General features: G+C 37.2%; 1 protein-coding gene across 6 annotated transcripts in view; it reads right to left on the minus strand.

Annotated features, from left to right (window-relative positions):
- NAALADL2 (N-acetylated alpha-linked acidic dipeptidase like 2) overlaps positions 1-18,278 on the minus strand; it is a 415,927-nt gene that overhangs the window by 149,759 nt on the left and 247,890 nt on the right. For all 6 annotated transcript variants that reach the window (XM_058844296.1, XM_058844298.1, XM_058844297.1 and 3 more), the window contains one exon: positions 13,208-13,327. In XM_058844296.1, coding sequence (XP_058700279.1) covers positions 13,208-13,327 — 120 coding nt within the window. The remainder of the gene's footprint in view (positions 1-13,207; positions 13,328-18,278) is intronic.

Here is an 18,278-nt window from a genome sequence, read left to right on the forward strand (position 1 = left end):
CAAGTATTGGAAAAGGCTGCCCAGAAGTGGTGGGGTCACCATCCCTGGAGGGATTTAATAGACATGCAGATGTGGCACTTGGGGACATGGTTTAGAGGTGGGTTTGGCTGAGGGAACTTGAGGATCTTAAAAGATTTTTCCCACCTAAATGATTCTGTGATTCACTGTGTATGAACCTAATTCTCTCAGGGGATGGAAAAATAATATACACATAATTTTTATGATTATTTTTGACAGTAAATGCTACAGATTAATCCTAAAATAGACAAAGTACATAAAAATAGTTTACTGTAGAAATAGACACAATTAAAAAAAACAGAGAAACTAATAAATGCTCATCTTTCCAACAGGGACCTGCACTGTTCTGTTAAGACCCTGTTAGAGCAGGATGACAGGGGTTTTAAAATCAAATTTACCTTTTTGAGGTTTTGTCAGCATCTACTAAACTGTCCTTTCACACAAGATTTCTGAGGAGAATGATGTTCACATGCCATTCCATGAAGATACTGAATTAAAGAGGCAGCTCTGAAGGTAAATCCCTCCTCTGACACATATCAACTCTTTGCTCCCAATAAAATAATCTTTGATTATTAAAAAACAACTCAAGACTTTGAAGGCTGTCTTAGAAATATTTATATTAATTTAGTCTCACAGTCATTGATGTTAAGTTCCAGGCTTACCATTTAAGACCTTTTCTGGAACAAAATAATGGAAATTTTCTAGAAACCACTCTTTTTGGAGGAGCATTGTTTTATGTTGGGTTATGTTGGTTTGGGTTTTTTTCCTCTTCAAGTTTAATTAGAGAACAGGATTACAGTAATGTTAAAGACATCTTCTTTCCTTATGATTTACAAACATTTACAAGCCTCTTCAGAGGCTAAACAAATCATTGTGTAACATACCTTGACCATGAGACACCGACAAGCTTAATTCAGGAATATAAGCTTAAAATTTGTTTGGGTTTTTTTTAAGGAGCACAGATTTGTTAAGAACTCATTACACTGTCTAATAACCTTGAAACCAAGGGAAAAAACCCAAAAAACTTCCTTCTAATACCCTTAAAGGGTGACAATTAATGTTTAGTATGCAGGTGGTACCTTCAGAATTTCATCTACTCTGGGCTGTTCAGATTTAGACTGAAGCTGGAATATTTTGTATATCTTTCTTTTTTTTCCCCACCTCATAATAAATGGTAAAGCATTAGCAGAGTTTTATATACCTGCTTTCCAATGCCCAATTCCATATCAAGAAATGTTTAAGTATCTGCATAGAGGACCTCATCACTCAAAAGCTATTGCAGAGATAAACAGACTCAGAACTGAAATACCCCATTTCACAGAACTGTCATGATTATAATTAAATTGCTCCAGACATTATCCTCCACCTCAGGGAGTCAAGACACCTATGACTGCCATTTCTAGAAAAGGAATACCAGGGGAATAAAATACTACTTTCTACTTGCTTTGCAACCCATCCTCTTCCCTTAAGCACAAGACGTGCCAAGGAAGGATATCAGGCTGACAGAGGCATTTCTTACATGATGTTCTCACAGTGAAAGAAAGGAGGAGAGATTTTTCTGGTCAATAAGAGCTTCTTGACAGAAGACTCAGCAGCTGATCAATCTGGATGAGAGACTGTGTGTGCACTTCACCCAGACAGCTCATGGTGACAGGATTTCAACAATAGAAGCGCCTTGTGATGGCCCTGACCTTATTGTGGTGTAAGAGTTTTACCTGGTCAAACAGCACCCATGGCTACTTTTGCTGAAGGGGAATTGTTCTGTAAAATGTACTGTGCAACACATTTAAGTGTGGGTTTTGTATTAAATAGAGGGAGTTTTATTGTGCTTTAACAGAAAACGGTGTTTTTCTATATTCTTCTGGAAACCTCACTGCATATCAAGCTTATTTCTTTACTGAGAGCAAAGATCTGTTCTATTAACAAGCAAGCTAATTTGGATGTGAAAACTTAGGTTTTCTTGAAATTATATAACATACTTGCAGTTTTATTCTGTTTGCTAGTGAACAGAAAAAGGGAGAAATAGGCAATTTAAGCTTCTCTTCCCCTGTTACCACTGCTATCACCAAGTATTGAACAATTCTGCACTGTTGGCAGGTCAGAAGCAAATCTTATTTTCTGAATTTTCTGTATGCCTTGAAATGACTTCACCTTCAAAGAAAATAAAGCACTTTGAGTGACAATGTCAGATTTTGTCCTTGCAACTTTCAGTGAATCTGTACAGTGCACACATCAAAGTCCATCCAGTCAGGTAAACTTGCAAATAATATAAATGAATAAGCTATCATTTAAATTAAGAATTCATTAAAAACATTAAATTTTTTTTGTAAGATTTATTTTGCACTTCCAAAGAGTTCAAGTTTTTCAGAAAAAGCACACATGGAAACAAAAGGCATTTGCAAACAGATTCTATTGCATGTACACACATCACAGCAAAATAGATTCCTGTGTATGATTGTTTCACATACAGTTTTTTAAATACTAATACCTTAACCTTTCCTAATTATCTGTTTTTTTGATGAATAACATTACACTGAAAAGGAACAAAATTTAAATTAAATAATGTGTAATGAAAATTCCTGTACTTTTATCACATGCTGTATCACACTTCCAACCCCACTTTGCTGAGTAAACATCTTTTAAAAATTCCGTTGATGTCAAGTGTGAAGCACAGTGCAAATAATAATCTTGGACTCCTCACAGGTATTTCAAACTGAGAAAAAAACCATATTCTGTTTGGAATGGGACTGTTCTCAAGCAGGAAGAGGAGGCCAGATCCCAGCTCTCCTAATGCATTCCAAATGCCTTCCCTGCACCTCCTTTTTAAGGAACATTGCAGCACCTTATCATGGTAAGGGACAGTAATTTCTACACATGTGATGCAGACTAATTAATTTCTAATATCTCATAAAGATTTCTTCAGCCTGTAATCCAAGAATGGCCTGAACTAGCAGATTTGGGCTTGCCATTTCTGCCTTTTACTCTCTAATATGAGAAACAGGAACAGGACATGCCCAGGTGGTTAAATGGATTAAATGTTATCATTTTTCCTCTGAGATTACAGTGGAGGCCTGACTGAAATGAGTTGTCAGGTCAGTTCCCCAGTGGACATTTTATAACATAAAGCCATCACATACAACTGAATACTGATATAAGAGGCAATATAGTCAATTCCCACTCCAGGGAAAACCAAGATTGACTCAGAAGTGAAATATATGCTTCCATCTTATTGAAAGGGAGGACTCTCTAGGTCACCTCAAGGTCACTTCTGAGGCTGTGTGCTAACAATTCTTGTGTCTGCATAATAACTGACAGTGGAAAAACATAAATAACAGGTTAAACTGTCAGTGCAGGCACTCCTCCAGCCTTCACAAAATGCAAACACTCTGTCCTCCATCTAAAATATTACCTGTATCTGCACAAAACTGAGCTGCCCTGACAGATCTCAGCCATGCACATTCTGTGACTATTCCCAATTACAAGGCTTTCCTGGGCAGCTTTGTGAGAGTTTGGCTTTGTTTGGTTAAGGGTGTTTTATCTGATGAAGAGCCTGATTTTTTTAGAGAAATCTGAAGCTTAAGAGTGATGTGAAATTTGAAACAAATAATGAAAAATTGCACTAGTTATTATACAGCACATTAAGTCAATCAAAGAAAGTAGCCCCCAACTTTTTTACCTTAAGATTCCAGTGACTGTGATCATGTGATTTTTGTTTTCTTTCCCAATGACCATAAGGAACTTCAAGAATCTTTTTATTTGCAACAACCCTGATTGACCATATATATATCAAAAAGCATCCCAGTCAATACTTAAAAAAACCCCAAAAAACTAAAACAAACAAAAAACCAAAAAAAAAAAATAAAACCACACCACCAAACAAAATAATCAATTACCTTGAATGAGCACAACTCCAAATACAGAGAATAACTCTCAGTATGTTCAATGCTAAAAATAAACCAAAAAGCACAAAGACAAACCCCAGAAGCCAAATACAAAAACCAGACTCCCTTAAAAACATGAGAATGCAGCAGGATAGCATAAAAAGGAAGCTGCCATTTTGTTAGGCCTAGATCAAGAGAAAACAACATAAGTCTAACTTTGTTGCACATGCTGTTTGTGAATTATTCACTGAGACCTAAAGAGGAAATTAAAATGCCTGAGTTCTCATATTGAAATGCACAATCTTCTCCTGTTAAGTGAAAATATGTTCACTGTGGAAGAATTGCCTTCTGCACAGAAGGTTAGTTTAATGTTTTGGCAATCGAAACAAAATATTCCAAGTGGTTATTGCTGTACTTGCAAAGTGGGTGCCAATTATATTTGTAATGATGGACTTGGTGGGGTTCTTTTTCATATTCATGCACAGGCATCAAGAGGCCCAAATGGCTAAGAGAGAAATTTTGACTTTGGTGTTCCATGGCATTATGCAGGCAAAGAGAAAATTAAAAAATATAATGCTAAAAGCCACCTCTTCCCTCTCCAGGGAGGACATGCAGTTATATATTTTAACCATCTATGCTCCACAAAATCCAGCTACAGACAATCTGAAAGAAGCAATTCAAGTAATCCCAGGGAAAAATAATAAAAAAATTCCATAGTCTGGTTATTACAGAATGTAAAATATAAACCCCTGGTTCCATGGATGCAAATAAAAACGGTTGGATTTCAGCATCCAGCAAGTCCATGTTTCTACTCAGAGCTCTGACCATGTGGCAAATTACAGGTGTATTTGAAAAGGCAGAATTCAGATTTTCATGCAGAAATCTCAAGTGCTGATTTTGTGAACCAATTCTCAGAGTTGAGTCTCTAAAGCCACATAGAACCAATCCAAAAATCAAACCAAGGTCTGGATCTGGCTCTGTATCCTGAAGAGCCACAAGGCATGAAAAATCATTCTTTAGTTGAGTAATCTGTGACATCCTGGTTTACACTGATTCTAGGAATATTAAGATTCTATAATCTCTTAAATCATGTTTCACATGAATACTTTATTCAAGAATAGTGACTTTTGATACCTTTCAACCCAATTTCTCAGTTCACACTTATGTAAATAAACTGATTTTTATGAAGCATTCTGAAATGAGGAGAAAAGACTTAAAAGAGAATAAAATATCCAAGAAGAATCGTAACTTCTTAAAAAAAATAATAAACCAGCAGCTGCTATAGAACATGCCATACAAGTCAAAGTCACTACAAAATGAGGGCAGTACTTATACAACACTTGTTGCCTAAAAAAGATGACCTTTTCCTCTGATCACTAGTCCAGAAAATATCAAATATAAGCAGGATGGACCATGCTGGTCTCTGCCTCTCCACTGCAGAGCAGTTGGAGGGGGCAGATCTGAAGATTCCTGGCATTGCTTCACCCAGTCCAGTGGCTGACACCTTAAAAGAACCAAAAGGTAGATCTGTTCTGGCAGGATGAGATTTTATATATTCACCCCTCATCCCTACTCAAAGCTCCTAGATGCTCCATTTTATTTTCCTCCTTTCTCAGCTGTTGTTGAAATGTGCTGGAAACACATGAGCTGGGAAAAGGCCCAGATAATTTGTCAGTCAATGGCCCTTTTTGTGAAATCCAAGCTCAACTGATGCAAAAGACCAGCTCAATTCACAGCTTGGGTAGGAAAAAATAATTCCCTACACAAGCAACAAAAGAAGGGCCAAGACCAGTGCATCTGATGGAAGAGCAACTTAAAAAGGTTTTAAAAGAGCAAATTAAAAAGATTTTCTGACGGAAAGACGAAGTGGTGTTTCCCATTGCCCTACACACAAGCAGCTGATCATGTGTGGATTTAGGGGACAAATTGAGGTAAATAAGATCTTTGCTCAGCTCTGCTTCAGAACAGTTGCCTCACAGCAAATCCATTTCACTTGACTTTGCACCATTTATCAGGACATAGCACTCACACAGTAAATTGGATGATAGTATTTACTACTCACTTTTTAAGGGCTTGGTAAAATAGAAAATTATGCTTGAGTTTCACACCTCTAAAATGAGACAAGGGCTTCAGAAGACTCCACAATGAATTCTTTATGAGTCAGCCATTGTCCCTGTTTGAATGGAAGCTGCTTAGTGCTTCACTCAATTTTATTGCACTAAAAGGAGGAGACCTCCCATAACACTGGTCAGCCTTTCCCCTCAGGAAATACAATCCATTATGGGAGCTGGACTAATTTTTCAAAGGATACATTCAATACATGCAGGAAATGTGCAATTAAACAGCCAATTGAGTATATGAATATTTAGAATCACTTCCCCAAGAGAAATAAAAGCATTTAGGGTTACTGAAGAGAACAGGACTATGCACCGAGTCAAACTGGGAAGAATTCAGTGTTTGATTCACCAGTAGGACTTCAGAAATTTCAGTATCAACATAGAAGAGAGAGAGAGAGAATAGGAACTGCAGCTGGGAACACAAATAAGTCTGCAAACCAGCAGTGCCTTCTCAAAACATTCAGGGAAAATTGTGTGGCATCAGAAATGCAGAATAATCAATACCTACTTTTGGTCATTAACTTACATTTCCCCTTGTTTACTCTGCTAATAGCACATCTCTCCTTCCATGCAATCAAATCCAGGGGTTTGTAAGCAAAAAGGAAATGAGTAATAACCAGAAGTCCTTTTACTGATGCAACCAAAATGTTAATTACTCGAGAATATTGACAAGTTGTGCTATAATTATGCTTCCTTCCAGACATCAATTGCTTTTCTCCTACCCCACCCATTATATTCTTCTTACTGCTTACAAGAGCAAATTACTTTTTCCCATTTATAATGTTAAAAAAGTGGAGTGAGAATTCCCTCTTTAATTTATTGCAGTGCACTTGACTAAGGGGATAAGAGAGCAAATTTTTGTGAACTATTTCATACTCACGTGGACAGATACAGATTGGATTTATAACTGCACTGGCACTGTTTCACTTTTAGGTGGCACAGGTCACAGTACATCATCCTTCAAATACTGGATGAAGTTGGAGGAAAATTGACATGCTCAGCTAAAAATTATTCTGGATACTAAAAGCCTTCTAGGAGCTGAACACGGGAGCTCAGGGTGACTTGGTTCCAACCAGGAATACAAAAAACAGTTTGGGACTTTCTCTTTGGCTTCTTTTTTAGTCATCTACTCTAGATTTCTCATGTCATTAGGACTTCTTGATTTTCTTCCCCATACTACCTCACACTGAGGGGAAAATGTACCACAATTGGCACTTTTTTTTTCCCCAGCTATGTTTAAATTAAGTTTACCAACAGAGAATTAAAATATGAGTTCAGGATGAAGCATTAGGTGATAAATCTATGCAGAGAGACTCGTTTTTTTAAACTCTGGTACATTTCTGCAGTGGGCTGGGGTGCATTTCTTAGTCCACCCAGCCCAGTTCAGATTTATGATATGGAGGCAGGGTGTCTCCAGGCTTCTCTATTCTATTATGGTTTGTTCCTTCTGTTGAAAAAGGAACAAGAAAGCATTGCTATCAGTCAGAGCAGTAGGAATGTAACTGAGAACTGGTCTATCAATCTCTCAAATGTCTCAATTTCTGAAGAAGGAAGGCCAATAGTCTTTCTTTGAAACAAACATAACATTTCTCAGTACCCACTGAAGAGCAAAGCTTATGCATGATTCCATGAATCAAAAATCAGAAAGAGGCAAACAGGTGACTGAAAGAATCATTCAAAACACAGGACTGATGAGCGTGAAACCTCAATTACATAAACACCTTTTTGGCACAGACTATTGTGCACTTTTTCTGAAGGCCTAGGTAGAATTTGTTTATGTAGGAAGTAGAGAGGAAATGCAAAGGGACTATTTTAGACTGTGTGATGTCATGGATTAAAGAGGCTGTTTGAGGAAGGGGAAGGTTAAGAACATGAGTACACTATATCTAGTCTTTGGGGGAAGAGAAAAAGGATAAAGAATAAAAGCACCTAACTCAAAGGAGAGAACTTCTGATAAATTCAGGGGAATTTAAGGAAATTTCTAAGGAAAAAGGACCACAAAGTAACTAGTGCTTCCTTCAAGACAAAAAAAAAATAAAAATAGCATATCCTGTACAAATATAAACTGGCTAATTAGCAAACTCTGAATTCAGTTTGGACTATCAAAAGAAATTCTCAGGATTTTGGGAAATGAGATGAGATTTTAAGTGGATGGTAAATTAGGGAAAACCTGAAAAACAGGATGCTGTTCCAGTGGATGTTACTAGATAATCCCTTCAGATCCAGATCCCCAGGAATAGTTTCACATGTTTCTATAATTTTTATTTTTACTGCGTAGATCTGTGGTTTGACTTTTCAAGAAGGTCTTTAGGAAGGGATACAATATCATTAAAAGTCCCATAGCAATCATATGGGGAAATGTGTGTGTATATAAAGACTTGAGGAGCCTTGGAAAAAATTCTACTGTCCAAAAAAAAGGCCACAAAAAAACCCAACCGAAACACTGAAATGCATATAAAGTGTTTATGTTCCCTTAAAGATGTTTGGTTTTTTAAAGTGGTTTTTATTTGTATATTTATATGCACATGTTGTGGATATGTATATAAACACACACACATATATTTGTGTATCTCTAGAGAGGGAGGAAGGGTCCTCGTTAAATGGAGATTTACAATGTAAACCATCATCTTCACAACTGTATGTGCTAGCCATAAAAAGTACCAGAGGGAAGAAAATAAACAATGTAGACATTGTAGAAAAGTGAAATTACTTTTTCCAAAGTAAACTTATTTAAAATTAACACAGTTATTAAACTAAAGCCTTCTTGCAAATTGCCTTTATTCCGGGAATCCTTAATATTTTCCATTTAGCAAACCCCTATCTATTAGGGCCTGCCAATAACCTCTGCATAAACATCCAAGCCTTCACATTCCTAAACTTTATGACAGTTAAAAAGCAATTTTATGAATATTTATGAAGGCAGTAAATTATTAAAATAAATATAGATATTTACACAGTAGAACAACATCTTCATTTCACGGATGTGGAAAAAATGTTAATATGTGACCATTTTAAAGATGAAGTGGTTTGGCCTTCAGGGCTTTTGTTACTCTATTAAAAGTTAATTTAGGACAAAAATTATGGCTTTTTCGCGAATTGCAACCCCTAAAGATTAAATCATGATCAAGACACACAACATTTTTCAAAAAATGAATCTGTTAATGACATTTCCAGAGGCTGGATAGTGAAAGCACTGTGCAGCTCTCCCTGAAAAAGCCTCCTCTGCCTTCCTGAGAGCAGTGACACACACTCAGACGTGCTCTGGGGCACAGGGGCTGGCTGCTCTCGAGCTGCTTTTGCCAGTCTTTCTGCTACCACACATTTTATGCTATTAGAATATGTTGTCTACAAACACAGTGGGCAACTCAAGGTGCTCTACACCACATGAGCAAATCACTTAATCACTGGTGATAAACTTCATCATCTTTCACCAGCCACATTTATAGATCCTGCTGGTTGAAGGACATCAGGAGTCTGCTCTCACCTCCTGTGACTGACTGGCTACTCAGCCTCACCAGTGACCCCAAGAACACCAGTTCCACCAAAACACAAATTTTCCTTCTAGCCAGGATACCAGGAGACAGTCACCTTCAATCTCAAGGTGTGAGAAAACAAATGTTCCTTGTATGGCAATTCCCTCCAGAAGTTGTGCCTCACTTCTCTTTGACATTTGTTTCATTTCAGCTCCATGCTTAAGAAAATTTCTCCTCTTCCTTAATCCAGCCCCTTCTTTATTCAGCAACAATCCAGATCTTACTAGTGCCTCAGACTGGTCACAAGATCCCTTCAGGAGTTGTTGAAACAGTTTGAATTTTTTCCTTCTGTCACTTTTTCAGCACTGTGAATTATTCTGGCTAACGAGACCAAAAGGACTGGGTTATGCCGAGTTCCCTGTCACATGAGTGCTCCCCAGGTGCCCACAGCTCACTCCACTGCCTCAGTCTGCCCTGCTATAGGAAATTGCCACTCCAGGTGCTGGGTGTAGTAAATTCCTCAACCTTTCAGCTGCATTTGAAAAGGATTCTGCCGTTGCAATAGTCTTACTTGCTGCTTGAAGCATTTCTATCCTTCCTCTTCTCCCACTTTTTATATTAATCTTACATTGGAGTCTTGCTCAATAACTAATCTTAGTGCCCTAACAATGACAAAACCCCCTTCTCAAACCCTTGCTCCACTTTGATATATATATATATATATATATATATAAATATATATAATACATAGCACTTTTTTATCTTTTTTTTTTTTTCAATCACAACAATGTAAACTACTTTCTTTGTTATTTTGTTTTGGGTTTTTCCCCCCCCCAGAGTCAATGCTGTTGTTGATACCCTGCTATAAAGGTAGGGTGCAGGTTCTTTCTCTTTACAGCTGTAATTTATGATGTGGCTGGGGTAACACACTCTTTGTTTGAAAAGGTCCAGTTAAGGGATCAGGATGTGTCTGTGTGGCTCTGGACAGGTGCCCTGGCTGAGGCCCCTCTCTCCCTGAGCAGAAAACCACGTTCTGATCCAGTGAAACAGAAATACAACACTCCCAGTGAAATCTGAAAATCATATCCAATTGCAAAAATAACTCCAGGTCAGATTTCTGCAAACCTTCTTCTCACAAAGCACCTCAAATTTGTGAACCTTATGAAATTTAATCAGAATTACTCATGTTTAAGACTAAACTGCATATTTTAACAGCACATTAATTTCAGGCTTTTCTGCATACTCCAAATTCCCTGTACATTCCAATTTCAAACTGCTCCAAGCTCTGAACTCTGTTCTTTTCAGTGTCTAAAGATTTGAGAGATGGGCATAGTCTGAAAGGCTGAAAGTAGAAGCTCCAAATTATTTTCAACCTTAGTCCTCTCCCAGTTTTGTACCTTATCCAATCTCTAGAAACTAGATCTATACTGCAAAAATACTGTCATTTATACAACTATTTTTCCAAATATTCAAATTTTCATCACTTAGACTTATTTCTGTAAATTAGCCCCTTGAACATGAAGCTGTTTCTTACCAGCACATCCTTTCTCTTAAGGTGATGCAAAGACAAAAGAAATGTTGTTCAGTTTTCATAGTAATTTTTTTTCTGCCAGCAGTAGTTTATTATTTCTTTCAGGTTTTTTTCCAAAGGACTCAGTATAGAGAGAAAGAACAGACAAAATTTTTTTAAAAAGCAAATTAAATACACAAAAGGGGAAAAATAGAAAAAAAAATCACACAAAAAACAGCAGTAAAGAGAAAAAGACAAAAAGCATAACTGTGCAAGGGAGATACAACTGAAAAATAGAGCCATAATTAGAAACTGTTATGAAGATAGAACCTCAGTGCAGGGTCTATAATAATAAGACTCAAATCCAGTGTGAGATACTTGCATAATATAAAGTAATAATAATGAAAAATTAAGGAAATTAACACATGAAAAATACAAGTTAAATACAAAAAAGTGGAAAGAAACCCACTAAGTATCTGTGTATATATAGCCAGAGCTCTCTTATGAACTAGTGCTCTGTTTTAATGCGATGTAAAACCAAGCACATGGAAGGCAGAGATAAGGAAAATATAGGGAGAGGGAAATATCTGCTGAAACAGAAATGTGAGACTCAGTAAGTACAGAAACATAAACATTAGGGTGGGAAAAAGATACAAAGAGTGGATTCAGCAGAGAGATACTGGGCCCATTTAAACCAGCAGGACTTGCAGTTTAAGGCAGTATTTCACACCAAATACTCCTCAGGAAAGGTGAATCTACTTCTGATAATCTTTCTACGCCTTTTCTGATAGGTACGACCAAAGTAAAGCTCACAATTATTTCACTGCCAAAAAGACACAAATTATGTTCTAAAAAAGGTTAGTTTGCAGCCTCAAGAAAAGGGGCAAACTTTATACCTGTGTGAGTTGAACACGGAAAGTAGGTTTGGGTGATTATAATTTTACATCAAACCCTGAGCACACATTTGGAGTCAGTCTCCTGATCACACCACACTTTGGTTTGTGCTGGATAACAGACTCTGAATGTGTAAAACTGATTCTTTTGGAGCACCAGAGATGTAGCTAATGCACCTCAGCCATTAAATAGCACATATTTGGGACCAGGCTACAGCCAACCCACACAAAAAGCTCCTGAGATGTGCCCTGTCCTCAGCACCTCCTGCTTTGCCCTTCTCCTTCTGGCTGCTGGGCTTGGCAATTCAGACACAGTGAGCGTTCACAGGAACACAAATTGGTAAAAAAGTCCATCTCACAGGCACTGCTGTTACAGCAAACTTTACATCTTTATCAAATCCCTGCTTTATGAGCCCTGATTGCTGTTTCATTGGCTTTGTCAGCAGTGAAATCCAGGATCAGATCTATTGCTGGAAATGATGGGCAACAACCGAGTCCCAGCAATGACAACTGACCTTTCATGGGCACAATTACATTGCATCTAAATAATTTAAATAAACAGCTAAAGCTACTCAGTTGAAAATGGCATTTTTATTGAGACAAATCTTATTCCTATAGAAAAAACATTAAGTGGTTATTTTCTGAATCTGTGTTGAAGTCCCGGCTGTGCTTTCTATGGCCATCAGAGCAGGTCCCGATTTACTTAATTGCAAGATCTGGAGTCACTGCTCTTTTATAATTGCTTTTGTGAATTGGGAATGAATTGTTTAAGCATTTACTGAGCTACTATACTTCCTGTATTTTCTGAAAGTCAAACCAGCATTTTTGTTTATAAGTTATTTGTAACAGAAGGCAGTTACTGGACGTTTAGAGTTTAAATGTGGTTTATATGTTCAGTGCAAAAGTGGATTAGTGAGCTCCTGCTCTGTGCTCTCTGCCAGGGCTGGAGAAGATGGATACACATGCACCCATGTACACCCTCCCCACATACAATCCCTTCTGCTTTATTATTTCTTCCAGTGATTTCTTTGTCAAAAGGCTTCTAGTACACCCAGAGAAAATACAGCACAGTACTGGGGCACTGCAAGATATGGAGCAAAATAAACAACTCTGACACATAAAAGGCACTGCAGAGTGGCAGTGGTGAGTATTGAGGAAGAATGTGAATGTCAGTAAGTCCTGACTTCTTGGGGAAAAATAAGAAACTCTTTTTTTTTTTTTTTTGTATTTTGAAACTGAAAAAAATCCCCCCCAAAAAAACCCAAAACAAAAAACCAACCCAGCAAATGGATAATTCTGCTGATGTGTAACTAACCTTATAAAGCAAAGGTGATTGTCCAAGCTTCAAAAGTGCAATTTTTTTGGTCACATTTGTGATGGCTTGAATCCGGATCAGGTCTTCCATGGTCCCGTACTGGACATCAACAAGCTCTGCCTGCAAAGAGGAGACAAAATCCAGGCTACAGCTACAACCACACATCACTCAGGGTGCTCCTTGCCTGGAAACAAAGTTGTTTGCACAAGCACAAGCATGGTCCTGCAATTGCCTTACCCCAATATCTGTAATAGCAAAGACCTTAGAAGTTCAATCTGATAGATAATTTTGTGTGGTTTTAATTCACAATTCATCAGCTGTGATAAACTACCCACCCTGCCCTTTTATTTTTCCCCAGTGGTTATAAGAGATGATGACTCTGATGAGAATTTCCCCTCAATAGCTACAGGAATTTATTTAAAACTGTGTAAGGGATACTAATTAACTTCCATTTATTTTCTTAAAAAGAATTAGAGTCTTGTAAAGTATTTCAGGAAATGAGTGATTATAGTGGTCACTTCTGAAAATACACAGATAACACAAACTCCACCAATATACAGTTTTATTTTGTGGTCTCACATGACTCCTGAGAAATCTTACTTAACTACTGAAGTATTTCTTTTAATCCACCAGTTATCCAAGCATCATACTCAGATAACTACAGGGATAACAGACTATGCTCTGATGTATATACTTTTATATTAACATATAGTTTTCAAATTATTTAGAGTCACTTGATCTAAAAGTGTTTAGAACATGAAGACCTTCAACTCTTCAGATAGGACTCTGCAAGAAAATATAGTACAAGTTCTAAGTTATTATTAAATGTCAAGCACTGGCAGTAATGGAAAAATATTTCAAGATGAGTTTTCAAGTATTTTTTAAAAAAATATATAATTTAAGAATGACCAAGGGCATTTTTCTCACATATTCATAGCAATAAATTCTGGCAAAAACAAAGTAAGAGGCTAATCAGTCTTGTACATTACTATTTTAGAATGTTATGAAGCTCTCAGGACATCATTGAGGACATTCTGGAACCTCTAAATCCCTACACAGTGCTCACATAAAACACAAGTACAAGAAAACACAAGAATATTACATCAGTGTTTAAAAATTAAAATAAGAGGAGCAGAAACAAGATGGAAAATTTTTTCAGTTCAGTTTTGTAACTTAAGTATGGATTCATTGCCAAAGGCAACAGTTCTGATTTTGGGTATCCCTACACAAACTGTTTAAATTCTAGCAACAGTTGTTCTGGATGTGTAGGATGTGTGAAATTTTAGTAGATTCCTGAACATGGGTATTTTAGGAAAGTATTTACCCTTAAAAAAACTGTATCTGTATGAGTTTGCATCTCAACATTCAAGTTGAAACCACACAAAAACTTTGCCAGGGTTCCTGTCTTATTAAATTCTTCTGAATTCTTCAGATGAGTTTCCAAGTCTGCAACATGTCATCAGTCCTGTACAAACCAAGTATGTGGAAAGGCCAGCCAAAGTTACAAGACACTTGTGAACAGGCAAACATCAGATTTAATACCAAATAATGAAATGTAGAACAGGAAAGCTCATACTTCACACTGTTTCTTCTGAAATACATGGGGGGTTTGATACCTAAAGAACTCGAAAACTATTTAGCCAATATAATTTATTTTTTTCCTGTATGGCCACAGTATTTCAAAACTAGGATAAAATCAAGTTAAGATTTCATACCAGGGGAAGGTATTTTATGTTTTACAGAATCTCATGCCTCCATGTAAAAGAATTTACCTCAGATATGGAAAGGGTATTTACCAGGGTGCTTAAGTTCATAAAATTTTTACCTCTTTCTGCAGCTCTCACCTTTATTTTAATTTGTGCCTACTCATATGTCATTAGATACAATAATTACTAGTGTTTCAGAGGCTTGAGAGGTTATGGGAAGTTACATCTGGGTTGATTTCTAGGGATGCCTCTAATTCCTTTGGACCCGATGCCTTCCTCACTTATCCTCCAAAGCCAAAATCAGGGCTGTCATAATTTGTATGAGAGAAAGCACACTGACTTTTCCTGAGGCAAAATCAATACCCAAATCTGTAAGATAATGAAGTATCAGGCCATTTGCTTCTCCAGGATGCCTGTGTAGAAATGAGCTCCCTGCCCATCTACATTCATGTGCTGCTCCTCTGCACATCCCTCTGGCTCGCTGCTTCTCCAGGGTGCTATCCACTGCTCTGTAAACAACAAAACTTCATGTTTGCACAATTATTAATGCCTTTAGCAACTGCCCTTGGATGTTCTTAGTTAATTTATGGATGCAAACTGCAGCTTCAAGAGCGGCTCACTGGTCTTTCCCAGGCAACACGTGCTCAACGAGAGAGAGGCAGAAGAGGCGGCCCTGCAAAAGCACAGCTCATTTTTTAATTATGTGGAGAACAGAAGTTGACTCCCTGCTGCCCCAAACACTCTGCAAACCATGTGCTTTGCTTCAGATTTTAAAAGTTAGCCCCAATGCCAAAGCTATTAAGCACATTCATACATTGAGAGTACGTGGAAGAAATTGCATAATGAAGTAGCAGCTGGGTGTAATATAACAGAGCTTCATGGGCTTTCATCACACACCTTCCACATGAAAAACATACATGTCAAAGCTCAAAGGTTATCACATTCTGGAAACAGCATGTATAGCCAAGCACCCAGAGGTCTGCACAGCTTGTATCACCTCCAATTCCAGCTAAAATGACAAACAAAAACTGAATTAAATCTTCTTTTGAGTAAAATTACACATGGTTCATCTCTGGCCAAATGAAGCCAGTAACTCACTGGAAGAGTTTAAAACAAAGTAGTAACATTCTGGCAATACAATCCAGACAGTAATAGGTACAGATTAAAGTAAGAACTGTTATACAAATTCTTCTTACTCCTTCCTGTATTCTGCACCTGAATACTTGTAAAGTTTGTAATAAAAAGCAGAATAGTTTGCAGTATTAATGAAATCTTGTCTAATACAGTACAGCAATACTAGCTCAGAATAGCCAGTTTTGGTTTTATTTAGTGGATTGGGGCTCACCTAGTTGGGACCCTTACTTATAAATATAATAATTAACTAATAACTTACTTAATACTTATAAAATAAGATATTGAAAATATACAGCCTCAAAATAATCCTATTGAATCCAGACCTTCTACTTTCTTAATAACCCACTCAGAAGCTGACAGACCATTTATGATGCATGAAGGCCTGTTTTAGTCACAACATTCCTAATACCTCCAAAAATGAATAAAGATTAAATTTCCTATTATTTCTCTTTCCTGTTTTTAGAAATGCTTACAACATGACATAATCCTCATTTTACACATACCAGCTTTTTGAAAAGTGAAACACCCCACCCCCAACTACCCATCTTTGATAAACTGCTTTCCTGTGGTAGGATAATTCTGTTCAAAAACAAAAGAGGACTCATCCTTTTATCAGGTGCCGAAAAAGAGCACTTGTCTACTTGGTTTAGCTATGCCACAGTAAATCCTCTTACCCTAAAACTGGGAAACTGCTAAAGAATGAATTGTTTTATCCATCTGAATTAGGTACTTACTCCTCGAATCATTTCAAGCTATGCTGTTTGAAAGATATGACTATTTAGGAACAAATTGTGATGTGCACTGTGGAGTTCAGTAGTATTCCCCCATGCATGAAATGAAGTAGGGGTAGGTAATAAAACAAACATTTTTAGGAAAAGTAATTACTTTATGTTAGACGACTTATTAGTTTCTAAATCCCGAGATGATGCTCAGTGAGTTGTAAACATTCTATCTTAAAAATTCTAACAGAATCCCCCCAAAACAGAAAAGACAAACACTCTGAAAATGCCACAATCAAGACAGTCATGGATTTTTATCCTAATTTCTTCCACTTATCTCCAAATAAAATCTCCATTATCAATTATCTCCAGAATAAAAGAGTATACTTCATCCAGTCAAGGATAACACAGAGGAAAACAGGTCTTGTGAAGGAAAAATATGAATAACTACATGAAGCAGGTGGCAGCTGGGGTCTTAAAGATGCTGGATACTTTATTTAAACTTTGCTTTCTTGTGAATTCTGAGGCAATTAAAAAAAATAAGATAAATAGGTTGAAAATAATAACAGAAATATGTTTGTCTTATCACATTCTCATCAGTCCACTTGACTGAGGAGAAGGATTTCATATTTCATTATGTACCTGTATCGAACACACTGCCTGAGAGGCAGATTGTGGCTCACTTGCCAGGGGCACAAAAGGCAGCAAAAAGACTCAGGGAAGAAATCAGTGAGGGGGAAAAAAAAACCCAAAAACAAAACCAATCAAAAAAACCCAACACAAAACTCAAAGGTGGTACACCCAGGAAGGGATGCTTCTCACAACCACCAAAATGAGGATGCAGTCAGTGCAGATAAGAAAGCAGCTCTCAAACTGAGCCCTTAAAAGCCTGGCAGAAAACAAACCCAAGGCAGCACACAGAAGGGCTGTGGTGAAAAGTCTTCTCCTCTTCATGCTGCCTGTTGGTAGTGCTACAGTTCAGTAACCTCAAATGATGAATATATTTTATCAAATACCAAGCTGATGACCCATATTAATGAATGGATTCTGCACAAACTCTTGGGGAACTCAGGTATGAAAATGACACAGTCAAGCTCATATTCCTCATATTCTCCTATTCACAGTTCTGCCTACCCACAGAAGGTTTCAGAAATAGATTCCCTAAAGACACTCCAAGTATTGAAGAAAACAAAACACTTAATAAATATTGCTCATTCCTTAGAATTAAGACAGTTTCTCCAAAAAGCACAAATGTAATTCTAGAATCATCAACTCTCAGTTCTGTGACTGTTGAGACTTAACTACATCTGCTCCTTCCATCCAGGCCAATGCCCTTCATTTGTCCTTCAACGTTCAGCTACTATTTTCAGGTTGTTCACAAAATAAAGGCAGCAGAAACATGCCATGCACAATCAATCACAATTAAATAACCTTCAACAAGTCATCCTGCCTAAAATAAAACTCCAAAATATATTTGCAAATTGTATCTGAGAAGGCAACAGTCTGCAATCA

This window comes from Poecile atricapillus, chromosome 8, assembly GCF_030490865.1.
Source record: "Poecile atricapillus isolate bPoeAtr1 chromosome 8, bPoeAtr1.hap1, whole genome shotgun sequence".
In the NCBI taxonomy this organism is placed as follows: Eukaryota; Metazoa; Chordata; class Aves; order Passeriformes; family Paridae; genus Poecile; species Poecile atricapillus.